We start from the raw sequence: 18,228 nt of genomic DNA on the forward strand, positions 1-18,228 counted from the left end.
TAGAAAGCACTGTGTATCATACAGCCCAAAAGTGCATTGAATGGTCCCAAAGAGCTGTATTGAATATCACAGGGAAGAAAACATGTAGAAAACCTGACACAGAAAGTGTATCTGAATATTTTAGGGTTTTCCACTCACAGCCTCACACAAAGCAGGATGCAACTGGTGGGAGCAGAATTAAGCAGCTGGATAATTAGTAATAGAACACCTGTTATTCTCATTATTCTCCTTTTCCAGTTTTTTTTTTTTTAATTATTAAAACTGCTTCCAGAGGGCTTTGACTTCATTTAACTTCCTGCAGGTACTTAGTTACTTTTTTTGCTTTCCCACCCTGGCCTAGCAGTGCCTGTTGGGAGAGGTGTCATTTTGGGATGAAAGCAGTGGAGTAGAACTAGGGGACAGTGCGTGAACCCAATGGTTTTACCGTTGCTCAGAATGCCTTCGCTGGAGTGTCTCAGAAATAAACACGGAAATGCTATTTAAGTGGTCACAGAAGGGCAGTGGTTGCCTTTTCTAGGTTGAGTAATTCTGATTTTTAAAGAGAAAAGAAAGTCACCAGGTAAATGAGGCATTCTGTTTTCCACAGTGTTGGTTATTTATTTTTTTGTCTTTGCCACAGCCTCCAGCCTGCTGCAGAACGTGCAAGACTGAGGTGGAAATGCCAGGAACACAACAGCACTTCAAGCTGAGTGGAGCTAACGATGACTGATCTGCTTGCAAAAAGGTCAGGACGTGTGCAGCAGAGTGGACATCCCGCACAGACTCATTTCTTCCGTAGCTGTGCTAAAGCAACAGGGAGATCGGGCAATTACCCAGTGAATTTAGTCAGTGCTGCTGTTCAGTGCTGGCCGTCCATTCAAACAACTCCTATTTATTGTCTAAACTGTCCACTAACGACATTCTTCACTTTCATCTCCTTTTCAGACCTCAGTGGGATGAGTGAAGGTAAAACATACAGATGTCACAACGCTGTGATGGGGTTCACTTCTGTCTTTTGAGCACTGTGTGATTTTATCCTGGAGAGTAGGACTGAGAGACCAGTCGCACCCAGCACCAGTCTGGAGGTGGTTAAAGTGCACAGAAGTGGAAAGAATGAGAGGCAAGTTTTAAGAAACAGCTGACGTGAAAGGTCAAAGTCTGAGAGGCTGAACCCCACTGCCAATTCCATAGAGCGAACCTGGGCCCAAAAGAAAATTTTTAAAAATATAAAAAGATTGAAAATTCAGTAAGAATAGAACTAGGAGTGGGAAAAGGACAGCCATTCGCATCCTTCTGAAACTCTCAGCCGAGATTCAAATTCTCCTTCCTGAGCTTCGGACTGCAAGGCCCAGAAGCCTCCCAGATGTCTACATCTCAAGTTCAAATTCTGCATCCATCTCAAGGTCAAATTCATCCACCTGATACAGTTTTCCCTTGGAGTTTTCAGCTTAGTTTCTGTCATTAAAATCATCTTCAATGGTCTAAACTACAGAAAATTTGGATTGACCATTTACTCCTTTCCTCCTCACCCTAGATATTTAACAAATTACCAAATCCCTCCAATATGACTCTAAATATGCCTGGCATCCCACCCTTTTTAAAAATTATCTTTTTGCATTCTTATTTTCATTGAAAGAATTAAATTCTTCTTCATAAACCATAGATGAGGAGACCAGGACTGGAGGCATGTCATGGAGACTGAGGGATGGAGCAAGAAGTGGGCCCCAGTTAAAGAGCTAAGGAAGAATTTATTCAAGGCCACTGCAGTAGAGGAGAGAGACCAGAACGGAGCCTGCAACCCACTCAGCTTGAAGATCAGGAGAGCTTACTGAGAGCAGGGGTGGGGGTCACGGTCATCAATGTTTGTTAACTTATCTACAGTAAACGTTCTCCTATCCTTATGACAGGAGGGGGTTTCACAAGGTGGAACAAGGCACCCACTGAGGTTGTGGTCCTAGTCTCCCACAGAGACTGGGAGAGAGGATTGCTGTCTCCCTTGATGTCTACACTTCAAGTAGACAGTTCCCAGATCCTTAAGAAAGTCTGTAGAACTTACAAGAAGCTTTCAAAATGTTGACTATATCAAAAGGTCAGAGAAATAAAATACAAATGCAAGTTTTCTAAAGAAATTGCTCTAAGAAAGTGGGGTGTGGACCTAGAGTCAGGAAGAAGCATATCTAAAAGTGAGCCCGGCAGAGGGACAAGTGACAGCTCTCTTGGTCAGTGGATGTCAGGGGCTTTCCTTCCTCCCCACGCCCACTACCCTCCACAGGGAACCAGAGGCTTTGCCTCTGTGCCGTCATGGCTCTGTTTGTGCAGCTTATTTCTCCAAAGATGTCTTCAAAATTTCCCTCCAGAGCAATTTATTCTTTGTTGACACCCTACAGGAACATGGTGTGGTGCTAGGAGGCTGAAAAGGAGTTCTCTTGCCCTTGGTGACGCGCCTCACCCTTGTCTGCCAGCAAGGCCTTTAATGTCAGAACCTTCATCACTTTGGGAAGACAAAATGGCCAAACTACAGATTAGGGCAGAGGAATTCTCCCGAGTTTGGTGTTTTGAATGAATCTGAGCTGATGCTATCAGTGGACTTACGAACTTGGAAGCAGGGGATGTGGAATATTTTAATCATCGTGTCTCTCTTCCCCAGTGTAATGAGTTAGTATGTTCTTTAGCTAGATTTATGTGAACCCCCTGAATGAAATACTCAAATAGACTTATATGGTTAGGCACGACTTATATGCCAATCAAATATACATCTATGGGACATAAATGTTTTTTAACTATACTCGTTTGACATTCATAAACCTTGGTGTTAGTGTGAGGTAATAAATGTTTACCGTCGGTGGTCTGGACCCATTTCCCTTTTCTGTACAATGACTCTCTTGGTTTTTCAAACAATATATTAGTATCTATGTTCTCTGTGCTCGTAGAAATAAATAATTTCTATGAAATTATTTATTCATTGCTGATACTGATATGGACTACAGATAACATTTAAGTTTCTCTTATTCATTTAATAAATGTTTCTCCAAGCTGACATTGGGAAAAATATAATACTAGATGCGGCAGATACAATGGTGACCAGAGGTGGACGTGTGTCCTGTTTTCAACAAACTCAGTGTGTGGAGCAGCCAAAAATTAAATGATAACTGTGTCAGCCTCATGGGTTTCAATGATGTGGGAGAGTCCGACTTAGTGAAAGTAGAGGAGAGGTTTCACTGAGAATCTGACTGTTAAGGAGGGATGGGACTAACCAGGTGAGGAAGAGAAGAGGGGATTCCAAGTGAAGGGGCCTGGTGTGTAGGAGTGCCCCAGGGTGGGTCACTCCACATGGCAATGGGAAACAAGTCTAGAGAAGGTTGAACAGGAGCCCAGCGGAGAGGATGTGAGACCTGTGAGACCTTGGTATTCTAGTGGAGGTGAGTGGGAGGATAAGGAGCTGGCTCAATCCAGAAACAAGGATATTTTGCTCCAGAATGTTAGTTATCCTGGCTTTGTGCTCTGGTTTAAGTATGTGGTAATCAGTTCAAAGCCTTGTGTATGGGATTGCCAGTGCTGTGGACAGCTTTACAGAACCGACAGCTTGCCTACCTACTGCATCACATGAAATTTGAGCATTGCAGACATTCTTATTCCTTCAGAAGTACAATTCATGGGCCCAAGTGGTGGCCCAAGGATGGAGTCAACAGATGACAAAATGTTCTTACAAATTATTAGGAATATGCTTTGCTTTTGATTTTGGTAGATGCTGGTTGTAACCTACCATATTCTTTCTCTAATAACTCCTGCACTCTATAAATCAGGAGCCAGCCCTCTTCAGAGACTTAGGCTTTCTGCTTCTATGTACTTTACCTCCAAACAGATAAGGTCAGGGGCAAGTAGATTCCCCGAAAAGGAAGCCCCCTGCATGCCTGCATCCTTTTAATAGGTGCACGAGAGCATCTAAGGAGTTCAGTGGAGAATGTGGGTGAATTTCAGGCATTAATTATGACATAGGCATTGATATTTTAATGACATTAATATGTTGTGAAAAGGTCTCTTGTATTTGAAATATAGTCACTGGCCACATCAATTAGATATTCAGCTGGATTATTTATCAGTAATTTTTATCTCGGTTTATGTTTGAATAAGACCACAGGTTTGGTCATTTTTGCTAAATGATACTTGTGCATCCATAAATTGTTTTTGTATCAACCCAGTGGGAAGAATTCTATGAAATCATTTATTCATTGCTGATACTGAAAACAGGGATTATGTGCCACACATATTTCATATATTGCTATATTACCTTAATCTTGAAAAGTAGAAGTTAGGAAAGGCATAGAGGTTGTAGGATCCATAAGGAGAGGGAGTTCAGACCTTCTTAAACCCAATGCCACGAGGAAGTGGCAAACCTCTGGGAGGCACAGCTGATTTGTGCCCATAGAAGCTGAGCCAGGAAGCACTGGGGCTCCCCGATGAAACGGATCCTGCTGTCCCACTTTTAAAGTGAGCAGGGAGCGGCTGTTCGTCAGTTAAGAACTGGATAGCAGCAGCTGTGAGGAGCTGGGCTACAGACACTGTCCAGTGTTTTATAGTGGATGTGGATTCATGCATGACCTTGGAGAAGGAAATGGAGACTCTTTAATCATGAAAATTATTAGGGCAATTGAGTAGCAGACCCAGAGACCTAGATAGATACAGAGGTGAACAAGTATATATAGAGATTTTAAGAACACAAATAAAATAAATGTTCTCTATTGAACACTTAGCAAATGTTAGGAGCAACTTTTTTTTTGTTGAATTCTACCAGCTTTAGTACCTGCATGTACAGTGCAGCCCAAGGAACCCAAGGGATCTGCTTTCCTCCCCTCCCAGCATCCATCCATTCTCAAGCCCTCTCACTCACACTTCTGCTCTGGTTCTCTGCCATCCTCTCCCTCGCCCACTCTCCCATCTTTCCTCCCTAGTACTGTAGAGGAGAGGCTAATTGTTTTTATCTACAAAGTGCACAAAGGGTCAGGCAGGACACTTGAGCATGAAGGCAGTAGTGCCACCTTCTTTGCTACTTACACTGGAGAACATGGTAATACCTCAATAAACATCACAGGGGAGAATTCTCCTGGTGGCTGTCTGTCTGCATGGCACATGACCAACCTCTGTGTGTCTGGTACCTGTTTATCTCTAGACTACAAAAACCTTTATAGCATCCTCTTAATGATAATCACTACTCTTGAGTGACCCTCTTCTGCTGATCCTGTGATCTTAGCACCCTATTCCCCTCCTTTGCCCTCAAGAGTTGTGCTACTGAATTATGGGTAATTATAATCATAATTAATAGGCAACAATAACAACTCCTGTTTATGGAGCATTTACAATATACTAGGTATTGGGCTCTGTCCTTTATGTGTATATTTTGATTAGGGTTTCCAGGCACCTGTAACTTGAAAAACTTCAGTGATATCACATTATTTTTAGAATGAGCATCTACTGGTTCCCAAGGCTTAGCATACTCTGGCCTCTAATGTTCAGGTCTTATTTCTTCCTCCCCTTTTCCTCATTGCCTGAACTCCAGGCACCAGTGGAGTTGACAGGTACCTTACCTGGTATACACTAAAGGTTCAATGTGGGTACTGAATAAATGAATGAATGAATGAATAAATAAATTCTGTTTTCCCAAGGCTTGTACCTGTCTTGCACTTGGCCTCTACTCCCTATCAAGAGGCTTGTTTCTGTGGCAGCACTTTCTCGCCTGCCTTGGAGGCTTTTGGAATTATTATAGGGATCAATGACGATAATTGTGAAGGAGTAGATAGACATTAATGTCACTGAGGTCCTGGTCACTACAGACACTGCCAGGAAATCACTGCATGGCTTTAATCTAATTGACCTTCTGACTATCTTTTAGATTTTGAGCAACACTGTGGTCCCATTGAAAGAGAAGAGGAGTGATATATATTGAGGGTCTGCTCTATCTTCCTGGAAAAAAAAATGGTGCTTTCATATATTCTATTCAAATTACTACCCACGCATCAGAAAGAGAATAATAATTGTGAGGTATTTTGAAACCATGAAGGCCTCTTTAATGCTAGTTTGACTGATAGATGGAAACATTCAATCTGAAACGTCTGACTGTAGCTGCCTTGCTCAGTCAGACAATCCACCCATGTACAGACAATGTTGTGAAGCTGGAAAAGATTTCAGAAGTGCTGTTCCTCGAAGAAAGTCTGGTAAATTTCATCACTGCAAATTGTCCCCAAAAAGGTCAGATGTCTTTTTTATTCACAGACCATGCCCTGCAGTTGCAAGGTTGTGTAAGGTAAAGTTCAAGTTTTATTAACTAATAGACCAAATATATAAGAATGAGTCTCCAGTAAAGATCTCTCCCTCTTTGAGTGTTTCTACCTGTCAAAACAGTACCTTTGTATTGTATAACACTTATCTGATGATGGTTTAAGAGGTGGTGACTTTTACTTAAATAAAGTGCTAATTAATTGAAATGACAAATCTTGCTGAAGATGAAGGATTTCAGAAAGGTGAAGAACGTAACTGTTGGAAAACTCTTTAAGCACAAGTCAATCACATCACTAAATGGAAATCTGGAAGAAGGCGACCAGATAATATCAAAAGAAGAGAAAATCAATGAGAACTGACAGGACAGATGCTTCACACAAGAGATGGATTTGAGAGTCAAAGAGTTAAAGGGAATGTTGGCAAAATTGATGAGGCTGCTGAGTACGGCTATAGAATTGACACTGTTTCCGATCTCGAAACAGAATACCATGTTCACACATAATTTTAAAGGGAAAATTATGATCTTCCAATCCAGCCACACCTAATTTATTATTTGTTCATTATGTCATTCAGATTTCCTTTTGAGATACTGGTAAAATTAGCTAATTATAATGTTATTTTTTTGAATGACAAATTTCCAACCAATCATACTAATGTTGTTCACGATTTCATATGACACAGACATCTTTGTAGCAAATTTACTTTACACATCTTTTTCTGGGTTCCATTTATCTTCTTGTAGCACACATTCAAATCGCTACATTCTTTCCCTTTAAACAAGCAGGTGAGCAACCCTTCCTATTTTTTCCCCCACTCCCAACCATTCATACCAGTACTGTAAAGTCTTCCAGCTTAAAACCTGGGTTAGATTTCCACCTTTTCTGCATTTCTTTATATATCCTGTATCCATCCTGTGAAGTCTTGGGCTTGGGATAAACACTGAAGAAAATGTCATTGTTCACACTGCTCCCACATTCCTTTCCCTGTATGAAGAACTGCTGTGACCTTCAAGGACTCAGGGTCATTCAGTTTGTGAGAACTGTGCTGGGGCATGCCACTTTCCATGTATATTGAATCTCTTCCTTGCACACTTCTTCTTGAGTGATTCATGTGGTGAAATTGCAGCTCATTTCCTAAATTACACGATTCCTGTGAAGTGACCACATTTTCTCCATCTTTATAGGAGAGGAAGATTAACACCGTTTTAACAGAATGCCTGGTCAGATCACTGACTTGCTGATAATTACAGGAGTGGAGTGGAGTGAATGAGCCTTTTTAGTTGCTACCTAGGAACACTGTTGATTCAGTAGAAAAACAATATAAAAGTTAAAAATCTTCAAGGTATATCAAGAGCATGAGTCAGCAGTGACTATACCCTATGGGGCCAACATTTTACTTAGAGAAAAAAGAAAGGCTTCAATTAGTTATTTTTATCTGAATAGCTTAGATAAATTCTGTGATTATATTTGTCCACATGAACTAAGTGGAAGAATTGACTACTCAAACTGAAAATGAATGAATAAGTCTATTCATAGGCATAGTTTATAAAAAGCCATTTATTGTATCTGTTTATCTTCTTAGTTCAAAATCATAGACATGTAGGAGAAAAGTAATTTTTTTGTTTAATTTATGGTAATCTTGAATTATAAAGAGAGAAAAGGATTAATTCTCCTTGTAACTTTGAAAGCAATAGTAAATATTTCAAAGTTTCTATAATTTTATTCAGTGTATTTTAATATTTTAGGAAAGTACACTAAAGTGTGACATGTGAAAACTGAAAAGGTATTTTAAGTATTAATTCCCCTGATATAAATTGGTAGCCATTGTGTATATAAATTTTATATATATATATATATATATATATATATATATACACACACACACATGTCTAACATATATATTTGATGAAAAATTGAGAAATCTCTTTTATAAAACTCTAGCAGTATATTTTATTTTATATTCATTCTAAAACAGTTGGTTTTACTTCAATGCACTAACTGTTCTAAAGAAATTCCTTAAAACTTTTCAGATGGAGTATATCATTGAAAAAAGTATAATTAAAATAGAAACAGACCATTGCCATATATAAGTTCAATTGCTCTGATACATAGGAAAATTATCATTTTCCTTTGCTTATAATGAAATAATTGAGTGAGTGATTGATTTAGCTATGGATATTCCATCGTGTTTCACTAAGAATTTGGATAGCTAACAGAAAAGATATATATGAAAAAAATGATAAAACATGAGTTTTATCAATTTGATGCTTAGCTCAGCTACACCAAATGACTCAGGGCTAGGGAATATAGAAATATAAAAAGAGGCCCATATCATGGCTAAAAACAGCACAGATATTGAAATCATAAACTTCTACTCTGCTGTTACACTTGAGCTCTGAATTTATTTCTAGGAATTCTAGAAGCTGAAGGGCAATGATCATGTGAGCAGTTACATCGAAATTGTTTTTTTCTCATAGAAAAGTGGAGCAGATTTTTAGAAATGGGTAATAGATGTATTGTACCAGAAAATTCTGAGAGCTTCTGATTATGTTTTGGAGATTAGTGTTATTGTTATTGTTGCTGCTGTTATGATTTCAAACAAACCCAATGTAGTAATAAGTATAATCAGGAGTTCAGGGTTTTATTATCAGCTCTATCTCCAAATATTTGTGTGATTTGAGTAATTCACATAACCTTCCTTGACTTTGTTTTTTTTTCTGGCTGTGAAGGACAGGATTGATGACCGGGCAAGATGACCTTTGCCAAAGTCCTATCTACTTCTAATATCCTCTGCACTACATGTTCTCATTTTTCTAGCACAGAGAGAATAGCCCTTGGTGTTTCAAAAGGCATGATTTATAGTTGAATTTCTCCTCAGGGAAAAATTATTTTAAGAAGTTATGGGTTACCTGTCAATCATGTCAAATGTTGTTGACGAGGGAGCGGAAGGCTGATCAGTCTGTAGTTTGAAAACCATCCCTTTGGAAATGAAAAGAAAACTATTGCCCAGGGTGTCCCAGTATCTGCTCTCTTGTGTTTCCCTCAATTCCTCTCCACATGGCCCCAGCTACCTCCAAGATGCGCAGGCACTTGTGTGCTGATCATGGAAGGAGGACAGGGGCTTATTCTTCTTCCCTTTTTTCAGGGTCTATCTGGACCTGCTCTATCCTCTTAAATAGTCTTTGCCAATTTGATGCTTATTTCAGCTCAACAACACCAAATGACTTGTGCATCACAGAGGAGGAAGCAATAGTCTTGTCACCTTTCCCTTTTATTTAATGAAGAAAGAAAGAAGGAAGGAGGAGAGAGAGGAAGAAATAAATAAGTCACTCTAGTTACAATCTCAAGTACTGTTTGAGAGCCAACAATGGTCAATTTTTAGGACAATTAATGCTTCTGGCAGACAGACTAGTGATCCTCCCAAATACATGCACATCCTAATCCCGGGAAGCTGTGAATCTGTCATGTTATATGGCAAGGCAGAATCAGGTTTCAAGATGGAATTAAGGTCATTAATCAGCTGACCTCAATATAGGAAGATTAAGCTGGATATCTAGGGGACAAATGTAATCACAAGGATTAGTAAGAATGGGAGAAGGAGGCAGAAGAGGTCAGAAGTTGGAGAGATGCAAACTGAAGACTCAACCCTAACTTGGTGGCTCTGAAGAAGGAGGAAGCTAGTCATGAGGCCAGGGGACTGGCAGTCTCTGGAAGTTGGAATAGGCACTGAGCCAGTTTCTCCAGAAGAACCTCCAGAAATGCAGCCCTGCCAACATCTTGGCTTTACCCCAGGGAGGACCATGTCAGACTTCTGACACATGGAACCGTGAGATAATGGATTTGTGTGTTAAGACATTGATTATATGGCAATTTATTAAAGAAGCATGAGAAAAGTAATGCAATGTCTTTATGTTTTTTTGAACTAACCTGAGTGTCTAAAACCATGTCTACTCTAAGAAGTTTAGAAGTTTAGGCTACTTTTTTTTAATAATTTGGTTATGTGTGTATTTAAAATAAAAGGGATAGAAGGAGACACATTAATTCACGTGTGTTTTTGTTTGTTTTTATTAGATTAAAAACACTCAAACCATATTGCAGAACATGCCAACTCTTGTATCTCAAGTGGAAATGTAGCTTGGTGTGCAGGTAGAGATTTTAATGTCTGGATTTTTAGCGTTCATTGGGAACACAGATTTTAATTCACATGCTAAATCCCACTGACTGTCACTCCCTATGTTTCCACTGTTTTCCTGTGATTGTGTCAAATTCTCTATCATACCCATCTGTCTTCATAGTGCTTGTGAGTCAGAAATCATATTTGAGACCTGCTGAATCAAAAGGTGTTCAGAAAAAAATGGCATGTTGGTATTATATATCATGCTAATTAAGGTCAGGAACCATTTCTGACTCATTATTATTCACGATTCAGTAAGTTTCTTGGAACAGGAGATCAAAAATGTCTAAAATAAATGAAGCCTTGTGGCAGAGGAGGTCTTAAAGAACCCCAGAGTCTGAAGGTACAAGCATTAGGAAATGAAGTGGAACAGGGAGATAATCAAATGACATTGGATTTGGAATTTGGAATTTTATACTTCAAGCTTGGCTCTGTTGTTCCCTGACTGAGTGACCTTGAATGTCATTGAAACTCTGAGCCTTGGTTCCTCATCTTTAAAAGCGGGCTGTAAATAATAGCTCCTACTCTAGTTGCCACTTGGGGAAACTTTCATACTGCAAAATATGTCTGACTTCCAATAAAATAATTACAAGTCATATGAAAAATCAAGGAAAAAATTAAAAACACTCTCAAGAGATAAAGGAACCAACAGAACCAGACCAGACTCAGGTATGACAAAGAAGTTGGAACTACATTATAAGAAATCAAAAATAATGATTATTATTTTCATGGTTCTGGAGAAGGAGGTGGGCAGCCTGCAAACTTACTTGGGTAATTGCAGTAGAAAGATAAAAACTGTAAGACAAAATAAAATGTTAGCCCTGAAACCAGATGAAAAATGATTTTAACCAATTAATCATTGGTAGAATCAACTCAGTTGAGAAAAGGATTGATGGACTTGAAGATAGATCAGTGCAAATTACCTGCCTGAAACAAATACTATAGGAGGGGGGACAACAAAGATCACCGCAGAAGAGAGCGTCAGAGGAATGTTCTAATGATGTGTGCAATTGGAAGAGATTATTCCCAAGCTTTTACCAGAATTAATAACAGACACCAAGTCACCAATCCAAGAAAGTTAGAGAATACCAGTCAGGATAAGTACACGCACACACGCACCCCTTCCATTAGCACATCACATTCAAATTGCTCTAAACAGGACACAAAGAAAATCTTGAAGACAGGAGGAGATGAAAGACAAAAGACATAGAAAGGAATAAAGGGAAGAATGACAACAGCTTCTCAGCAGAGTCCATAAAAGTCAAAAGACAGAAGAGGACTGGCTTGAGAGAGAGAGAGAGAGAGAGAGAGAGAGAGAGAGAGAAGAGAGAAATGATGGTCAACCTAGAACCCCATTCTCATAAAAGGCCTGCTTCAAAGAGATACAAGCTTTCCTGGAGAAGCAAAAATAGAATTCAATGCAGGCAGACCTGCTTTACAGGAAATGGAAAGGCATACTCTTTGGCCACAAGGTGTGCAGCCAGTCTGTACAGTTAAATATGTACAGTTGAGTGTCAGACATGGAATAAGCTAAGGGTAATCCAAATTCACTTTTTGTTATTTCTAATTGTTCTGAAAAAAAAATCTGGTGGTTTAAAAGAAATACAATAATATACACTATGTTTATAGCATTTATAAAAATAAAATATATGATGAAATAGGACCAAGTATCAAAGGAAAGAATTTGGAATGTATACCTGAAAATGCTTACACTGGATGTGGAGTGGCATATTATAACTTGAAGTTAGACTGATTAATAAAAGATATATACTCTAAACTGTGGGGGACCCCAATGTTTTTGACAAAATATAAATAAATAGTAAGTCAATAAATGAGATAAAATGGAATTATAGAAAGTTTTCATTTAACACAAATGAGAGAGAGAGAGAGAGAGAGAGAGAGAGAGAGAGAGAGAGAGAGAGAGAGAAAGTGAAAGAACAAATGGCACAAATAGAAAACAGGCAACTGGCTGAAAGATTTAAATCCAGCCCTATGCACAATCATAATAAATATAAATGGTCTCATTACATCAATTAAAATAAAGGGATTGTTAGGTGAGAGGTAAAAAGAGTATGATATCACACTCTGTCCAAAATAAATAATTTAAAATTATTATTATTAATCCTAAGTAGATTAAAAGCAAAAAGATAGAAAAAATAAACCAAAAGAAAACTAGAGTAGTGTACTAATTTCAGAGAAAGTAGACTGCATGTCTAAGTCATGTGAGCTATTTACTAGTACTGATTTTTAAATTTTATTATGAATTGTATTTGCAGAGATTTATCCATTATGATCGGTATCAAAGCTCAAACATAGCACTGTTGCTTGTCCTTCACCCAGGCTATCTCAATTTGTCCTCAAAACATCCTTCCAAGTGTTTGAAGTGTGTTTTTTGTTCACATTTCATGGATGATGAAAAAAATCTACAGAGTAGATAAGCATTTTTCTTCGGAATGGATAGCCAATAACTATCATGGTAGAATCAGGATCTTATTTACAAAAGAGTAAGGTTTTACTGCACCTTACGTAAGCGTAATGTTTCTCTCCTCATATGGGGGAATATTAAAACAAATCACCCATGCTCTAGGCCTAGTGTTCTCTCACACAAGTGGGTGTTGCTTCAGTTCTTTTTAATGCCTTGATTTCTCACTTACCTCTTTTAAGAGTGTGAGATGTTGATCCACAGAGTGCCCAAGTGAGAGATGCCCAGGCTGTGACGGTCATTCATTCTCCAAAAGGACTAAACACCATGTCTCAACATACCAAGTATATTACTATCTCTTTTTTCCTTAAAGATCTTTGGATTGGAAACTCACGCACACAGAGAAAACCTGCATTCAAATGAGTAATACTATCTAAAGGAGACTTCTTCAAAACAACATGCTTCCTACTTAGTTCATTTATGAGTTGAGTGTTTTTAGCAGATATGTACATATTCTACTGAAGGCACCGCATGGATAGAGGTCAAGGACTTATAAAAGTTGCCAGTACCTGAAGTGCAGTGTGAGTGATGCACTTCAAGACTTTTATGAAGTTATTTCTATTGGAAATTGCTGTCAGAGTTCCCATCTCTTCACGAGGTACCTGTTACCCAGTAGCAATGCAGGTTCCCAGAGTCTTGGCCATCTGGATTTACTAATCCCCAGTTGTACCTTGTGGGGTGGTGTTGTCCTGACATTTATGAATTGGTCATGTGGCTGCAGCTTAGCATGACCTTAAGGACAGCATTCCAGGGTGAAGCATCATCTAAGTTTACACCTAAGGCAGCATACGATATTCATTTCTGTTCCTCAACTTAAGAGTATTAGATCAGTTTTTTTTTTCCTCAAGAGTTTTCCAGAAACAGGACACAGAAACATAAATACACTCTTGCATTTCTCATTTTGAATGAAACTGAGGACCTAACCATAAAGTAAAACTTTGCTGATACAGGGCCCTTGTTAAAAGTATCTGTATTACAATTAGTTTAGTTTTCTTTTTTCCTCCTGGAACTAAGATTCTGAGAGACATAATCTTGAGGTTCAGGTGAATTTTAGTGACATATTGCCATGTAAACTTCAGGTTAATTAAAATAATCTGACAGGAAACCTAAATCAGTATGCCTAATTGTTTTCAAAAGTTCATCTTTGATCAACTTTGGTTTTCTATGTGAGTCATGTCAAAACTTTATTATTGAAATAAAATCTGATAAGTTAAAAGAGAAGAAAAAAATATGTGCAAATATTTAGGAAATAAGAGAAGACTTCTTTTTTAAACTTTTAACTCAAGTTTAGATGTGGTCAAAGTGACAAATCATTTCTGTTTACAAAAGAAAGAAAAATATTTTCAGTACTTGCTGCCTTTAAAAGATAATCCTCTTGCGTTTAGACTGCCCCCATGTGTTCTAAGAATGACATCAGTTATTTCTCCAAATTGTGTTTAGAATTTCTTTTCCCCCCATTTGAAACAAAGTGTGTGGGTTCTCAATTAATAGAAGAAAGAAACCAGAAGAACTTTGGGGGTGACCTAGCCCTGCTACATACTATTTGTGTAAATTTTAAAAATCCAATTTTTTTCTTTATTTTTCTTTTGTTTTAGAGTTTTTGATAGGAAGTGGATAAATATCTGTAATAATTAATGCAGAGGATATAATGATCAAATTACCCAAGGAGGGATATCACTTGATAAATAAAACAGGCTTTGCTTCTGTGAGGAGAAACTTCCATACAATAAATGTGCTACTGGATGTGTTGGAGGAGAGACGTTGGATTCTTTTATTTTCCTAAAACCTAGTTGTGTGTCCTTAGAAAATTCAATAAACTTTTTGTAAAATAGACGACTGAGGAAACTCTACCAAAACTTCTAAATAAAACCCCGACTCCCACCCCCTAACAAAAAGCAGCTTCCTTTAAAATGTATTCTTTCTTTGAACTGGACTACTAGTCAAAAAACACTTGGATTCTGTGTTTATAATGCAACGAAGATTCTGGATTTATAATGCAACAAACGAGGAAGCATTTAATTCCTTCACAGTTCGGTTTCCTTTTTGGAAACCTCTTTCAACTTTGATGAACAGTGATTTTAAGAAATTTGCAATGTAATCCACATAATCTATTTTGCATTTGAAAATGAAAATATTCATAGTAAAAATGAATTGGAGCTTTCACAGCAGTAACATAATGTAGTATGGTAATTCAAAGAATCAACATTTTCTTTTTTAAAAACCCATGATTTAAAGTTTATAAAGTATATGAGGCAAATTAAATTTTGAGCTCAATCTTCACAGAATATTGCTTGATTAAAAATCTCATTTATACATTTAATTAAACACACTAAGAAAATGGAAAAGCCAATAAAGAAAATGTGTTCTTTAATTAACTCACTATATGACCACATCATTTTGTTTTCTCTGTCTGGTTGCTGAAAGGAATTTCTAAACTGTTTTATATCCTTGCTCATCCTTGTTATATATTCTTGCTCAAGAGAAGCAAGGATTTATAATCACCAACTTAATTTTATCAGATACTGAAAATGTTTCAGATTTGTACAATGTGAGCCTTGACTGATACTAATTTGATGTTTCCTAGTCATTGTAATCTTCTTAAAAACATTTGTGTATAATATCCAATCATTAGTTCTTCAATGTTCAAGGTTTTGTGGATAAGTCGTATGACTAATACATGTTTGTATACATAATTTAAAATTCTATTTTGCTTTTTGCATATGTAACTCATCAATTGGAGTTAATATACATGGATAAGGATGCTAATAAAATAGATGAAATTACTACACTGATTTGTGAGAATGTGATATCTCTGGAAGAATAGGCAGCTATATTCCAAAAGTTTAATTTTCTGCAGCTGATGTTAAATCTCTATGGAGAGTTGAATAGACTACTATAAGACATAGAGCAATATCAGTGCAGTCAGTCTGTTATTTATAGGGTCATTACGTAGAAATAATTTTAAGAAATTATTATCACAATGTATTTCTAATATTCATAAAATGCCCCCCCCCATTTGAATAAGAATAAACCATGATTCAGTCACAGTGGTATTGGTCTGTAAAACTCGATTTCAAATAAGTGATCTATTAAAAGTATCTATATTAGAATGGTGGGGACACTTAGTTCATCATTTCAAGTTACATGACCTTTTGCCCTAAGTAGTAGTTTAAAAAATCTTATAGCGGTTCATACTTGTCCTCTTCCTGCAGCCGGAATTGAAAGACTTAGTGGTCTTTTGACCATGTTTGACTCAGAATATTACAAACTTTTCACTTAAGAACAGCTTTGGGCATTGCACAATAATCCCGATGGGTCTTTCAGAAGCCTTTTGGTACCCTCATGGTAAGATATGCTTATGGGGGTCTCTAGATGGCGGGCTTCAAAGGTTTGAAAGGCAGTCTCTAACCCCCTCTACCACCCGGACCCCACTCCCACCTCCTGCTTGGCTACTTGGTAATATAATATCAGCTACATATGTGCCCAGCCTGTGGGCGTTGGGTCTTGCTGCTCTCCAAGAATCCAAGCTTAAAGTGTTTATTCCAGTGTCTGATATTCTCAACTCGACAGGATGCTACCTAGATATTTGGGGAAAGGAGGAAGTAGAAGATGATAAGAGGATCAACACTAAGCTCCATAGGAGGAGAGGTGAGGCGGTGCTGGCCATAGATAGCACTACCCTGGACCTGTGAGTACAGAATCCTCCTCCCCAGAGTGTGAATGCTCCCGGATGCGCCAAACCACAGAGAGAGCAAAGCTACCTGCCCAGCTGCTGGAGCCCAACTAGAGCCAGGATCCCAATTTACCCCTGAGATTTACCGTGCAAGAAAGAGAAAATTCCCAGGTTCTTGGATTCTCAGATTGTATCTGAAGGAGAGCAGTGCAGGAGCCAAGGGAGTGGAGGAGACAGGAGCAGACTAGCACTTCACCTGGAACCCCAGCACCCTAGCCTCAGCGCTGAGAGTCTGGAAATGCTAAAGGAGTCCAGATGTTAAAGGAGTAATTAGCAGACTGGCGTAGGGGTGGGGGGTGTAAGGCAGGCGGGGAGGGTGGACTGGAAGGGGCTGAGGTCTCTTCTGTTCTGGATCACTGTAGGCGCGGTTTAGGTGCCCGGCGGAGGTTGGGGCCATCTACCCTCACCCCTACCAACCACCATTCCTCACCCCAGCACCTCCAGACACCCGCCCAGGTCAAGATAAGGGAAGAGGGGACAGTTTGCCTTAGTCCTGCTTCATCCGGTTTTCATCCCTACCTTGGAATCCGCGTCCCCGACAAGGCTGAGAAAACCTCTCCAGCTTGGCTCCAGGGTACCTCGCAGGGCAGAGGACATCTCAGTCCCAGGGACCTAGAGGAGGGCACCGAGCGGTCCCCCATCCCCTGTAGCCCCTATGCTCAGGCCCCACCCAACATCGCGCCCAGCGGGGGCAGCTGACAGGACAGCGATCATTGGAGAGTGGCTCCCACAGCCGGTGCGGGACTTAATTGCTAGTGCAGCGACCCCAAGCTCCTTCATTGGTGACCCGCGCAAACCGAAGAGCCCCAGGGCAAGTTTCTGAGCGAACCCGAAGCTCAGAACGGAGTTTGAGGGCCATTGGGTTGGGCATAGGGGCAAGCGAGTCTTACCTTGGTACCGAGAGCAGGGAGTTGCCATCCATTGTTTACAGGCGCTAAGGAAAGGCGGAGGATGGGAAGTCTGCGGTGCGAGAAACTGGCTCCCCAAGAGCCGGCACCGATGCGCGCGGGGACAGAAGCACGCGGGGACAGATGCGCAGCGGAGGCAGCTGAGGCTCGCTCCTCCCTGGAGGGGAAGCGCCGAGCGCAGCGACCTCCCAGTGGTTCCCTCGCACGGTTGAGTCAGACGGTGCGGAGCGCTTGGCGAGCGCTTCTACCCTCTGCAAGGCTGCTGCTTCCTTCCTCCAGCATACCCAAGTGTCAGCTGCCCCGGGTTGCTTCTCAGCTTTCCCTGCCACTCCCCGCGCCCAACAGCGGAGGTGACTCGATACAGTCTCTCTCTCCCCGCCCCAGGGTCCGGTCCCCTCCCTCCGGTTCTCTCCCGTCAAGGCAAGTGAGAGCCTTGAAGTTGCTCAACCACTTTCTCACAGTCGCGCTGTCCAGCAATTCCCGCTTTCTCCACTGGGCGCGCACCACACCTTTGGCTGCCCCTAGTTTTATTTTCCTTTGGCTTCTGGCACATGATGGTTGATCACCCAGAAGAGTGCATCCTTTCGCTTGGCCTTTCTCTTCCGTTTTTGGTCCTCACATTTCGTTATCTATTTCATTCCCCTTAATTGTCACCAGTCAGTCTCTTACCGTGTCAGAAC

General features: G+C 39.8%; 1 protein-coding gene across 7 annotated transcripts in view; it reads right to left on the reverse strand.

The window, feature by feature from the left end:
* Sphkap (SPHK1 interactor, AKAP domain containing) overlaps positions 1–17,959 on the reverse strand; it is a 152,442-nt gene extending 134,483 nt beyond the window's left edge. For 4 of the 7 annotated variants that reach the window (XM_058577453.1, XM_046439967.2, XM_058577450.1 and 1 more), the window contains exon 1: positions 17,531–17,959. In XM_058577453.1, coding sequence (XP_058433436.1) covers positions 17,531–17,562 — 32 coding nt within the window. In that variant the 5' untranslated portion in view covers positions 17,563–17,959. Of the gene's footprint in view, positions 1–17,159; positions 17,506–17,530 lie in introns of those variants that run through there. The other 3 variants (XM_058577449.1, XM_058577447.1, XM_058577452.1) reach the window with 2 other exon arrangements.
* Between the last annotated feature and the right edge of the window lie 269 nt (positions 17,960–18,228).

Source organism: Marmota monax, unplaced genomic scaffold (assembly GCF_021218885.2).
Source record: "Marmota monax isolate L192 unplaced genomic scaffold, Marmota_monax_Labrador192_F-V1.1 WCK01_AAM20220418_F8-fsc00041, whole genome shotgun sequence".
In the NCBI taxonomy this organism is placed as follows: domain Eukaryota; kingdom Metazoa; phylum Chordata; class Mammalia; order Rodentia; family Sciuridae; genus Marmota; species Marmota monax.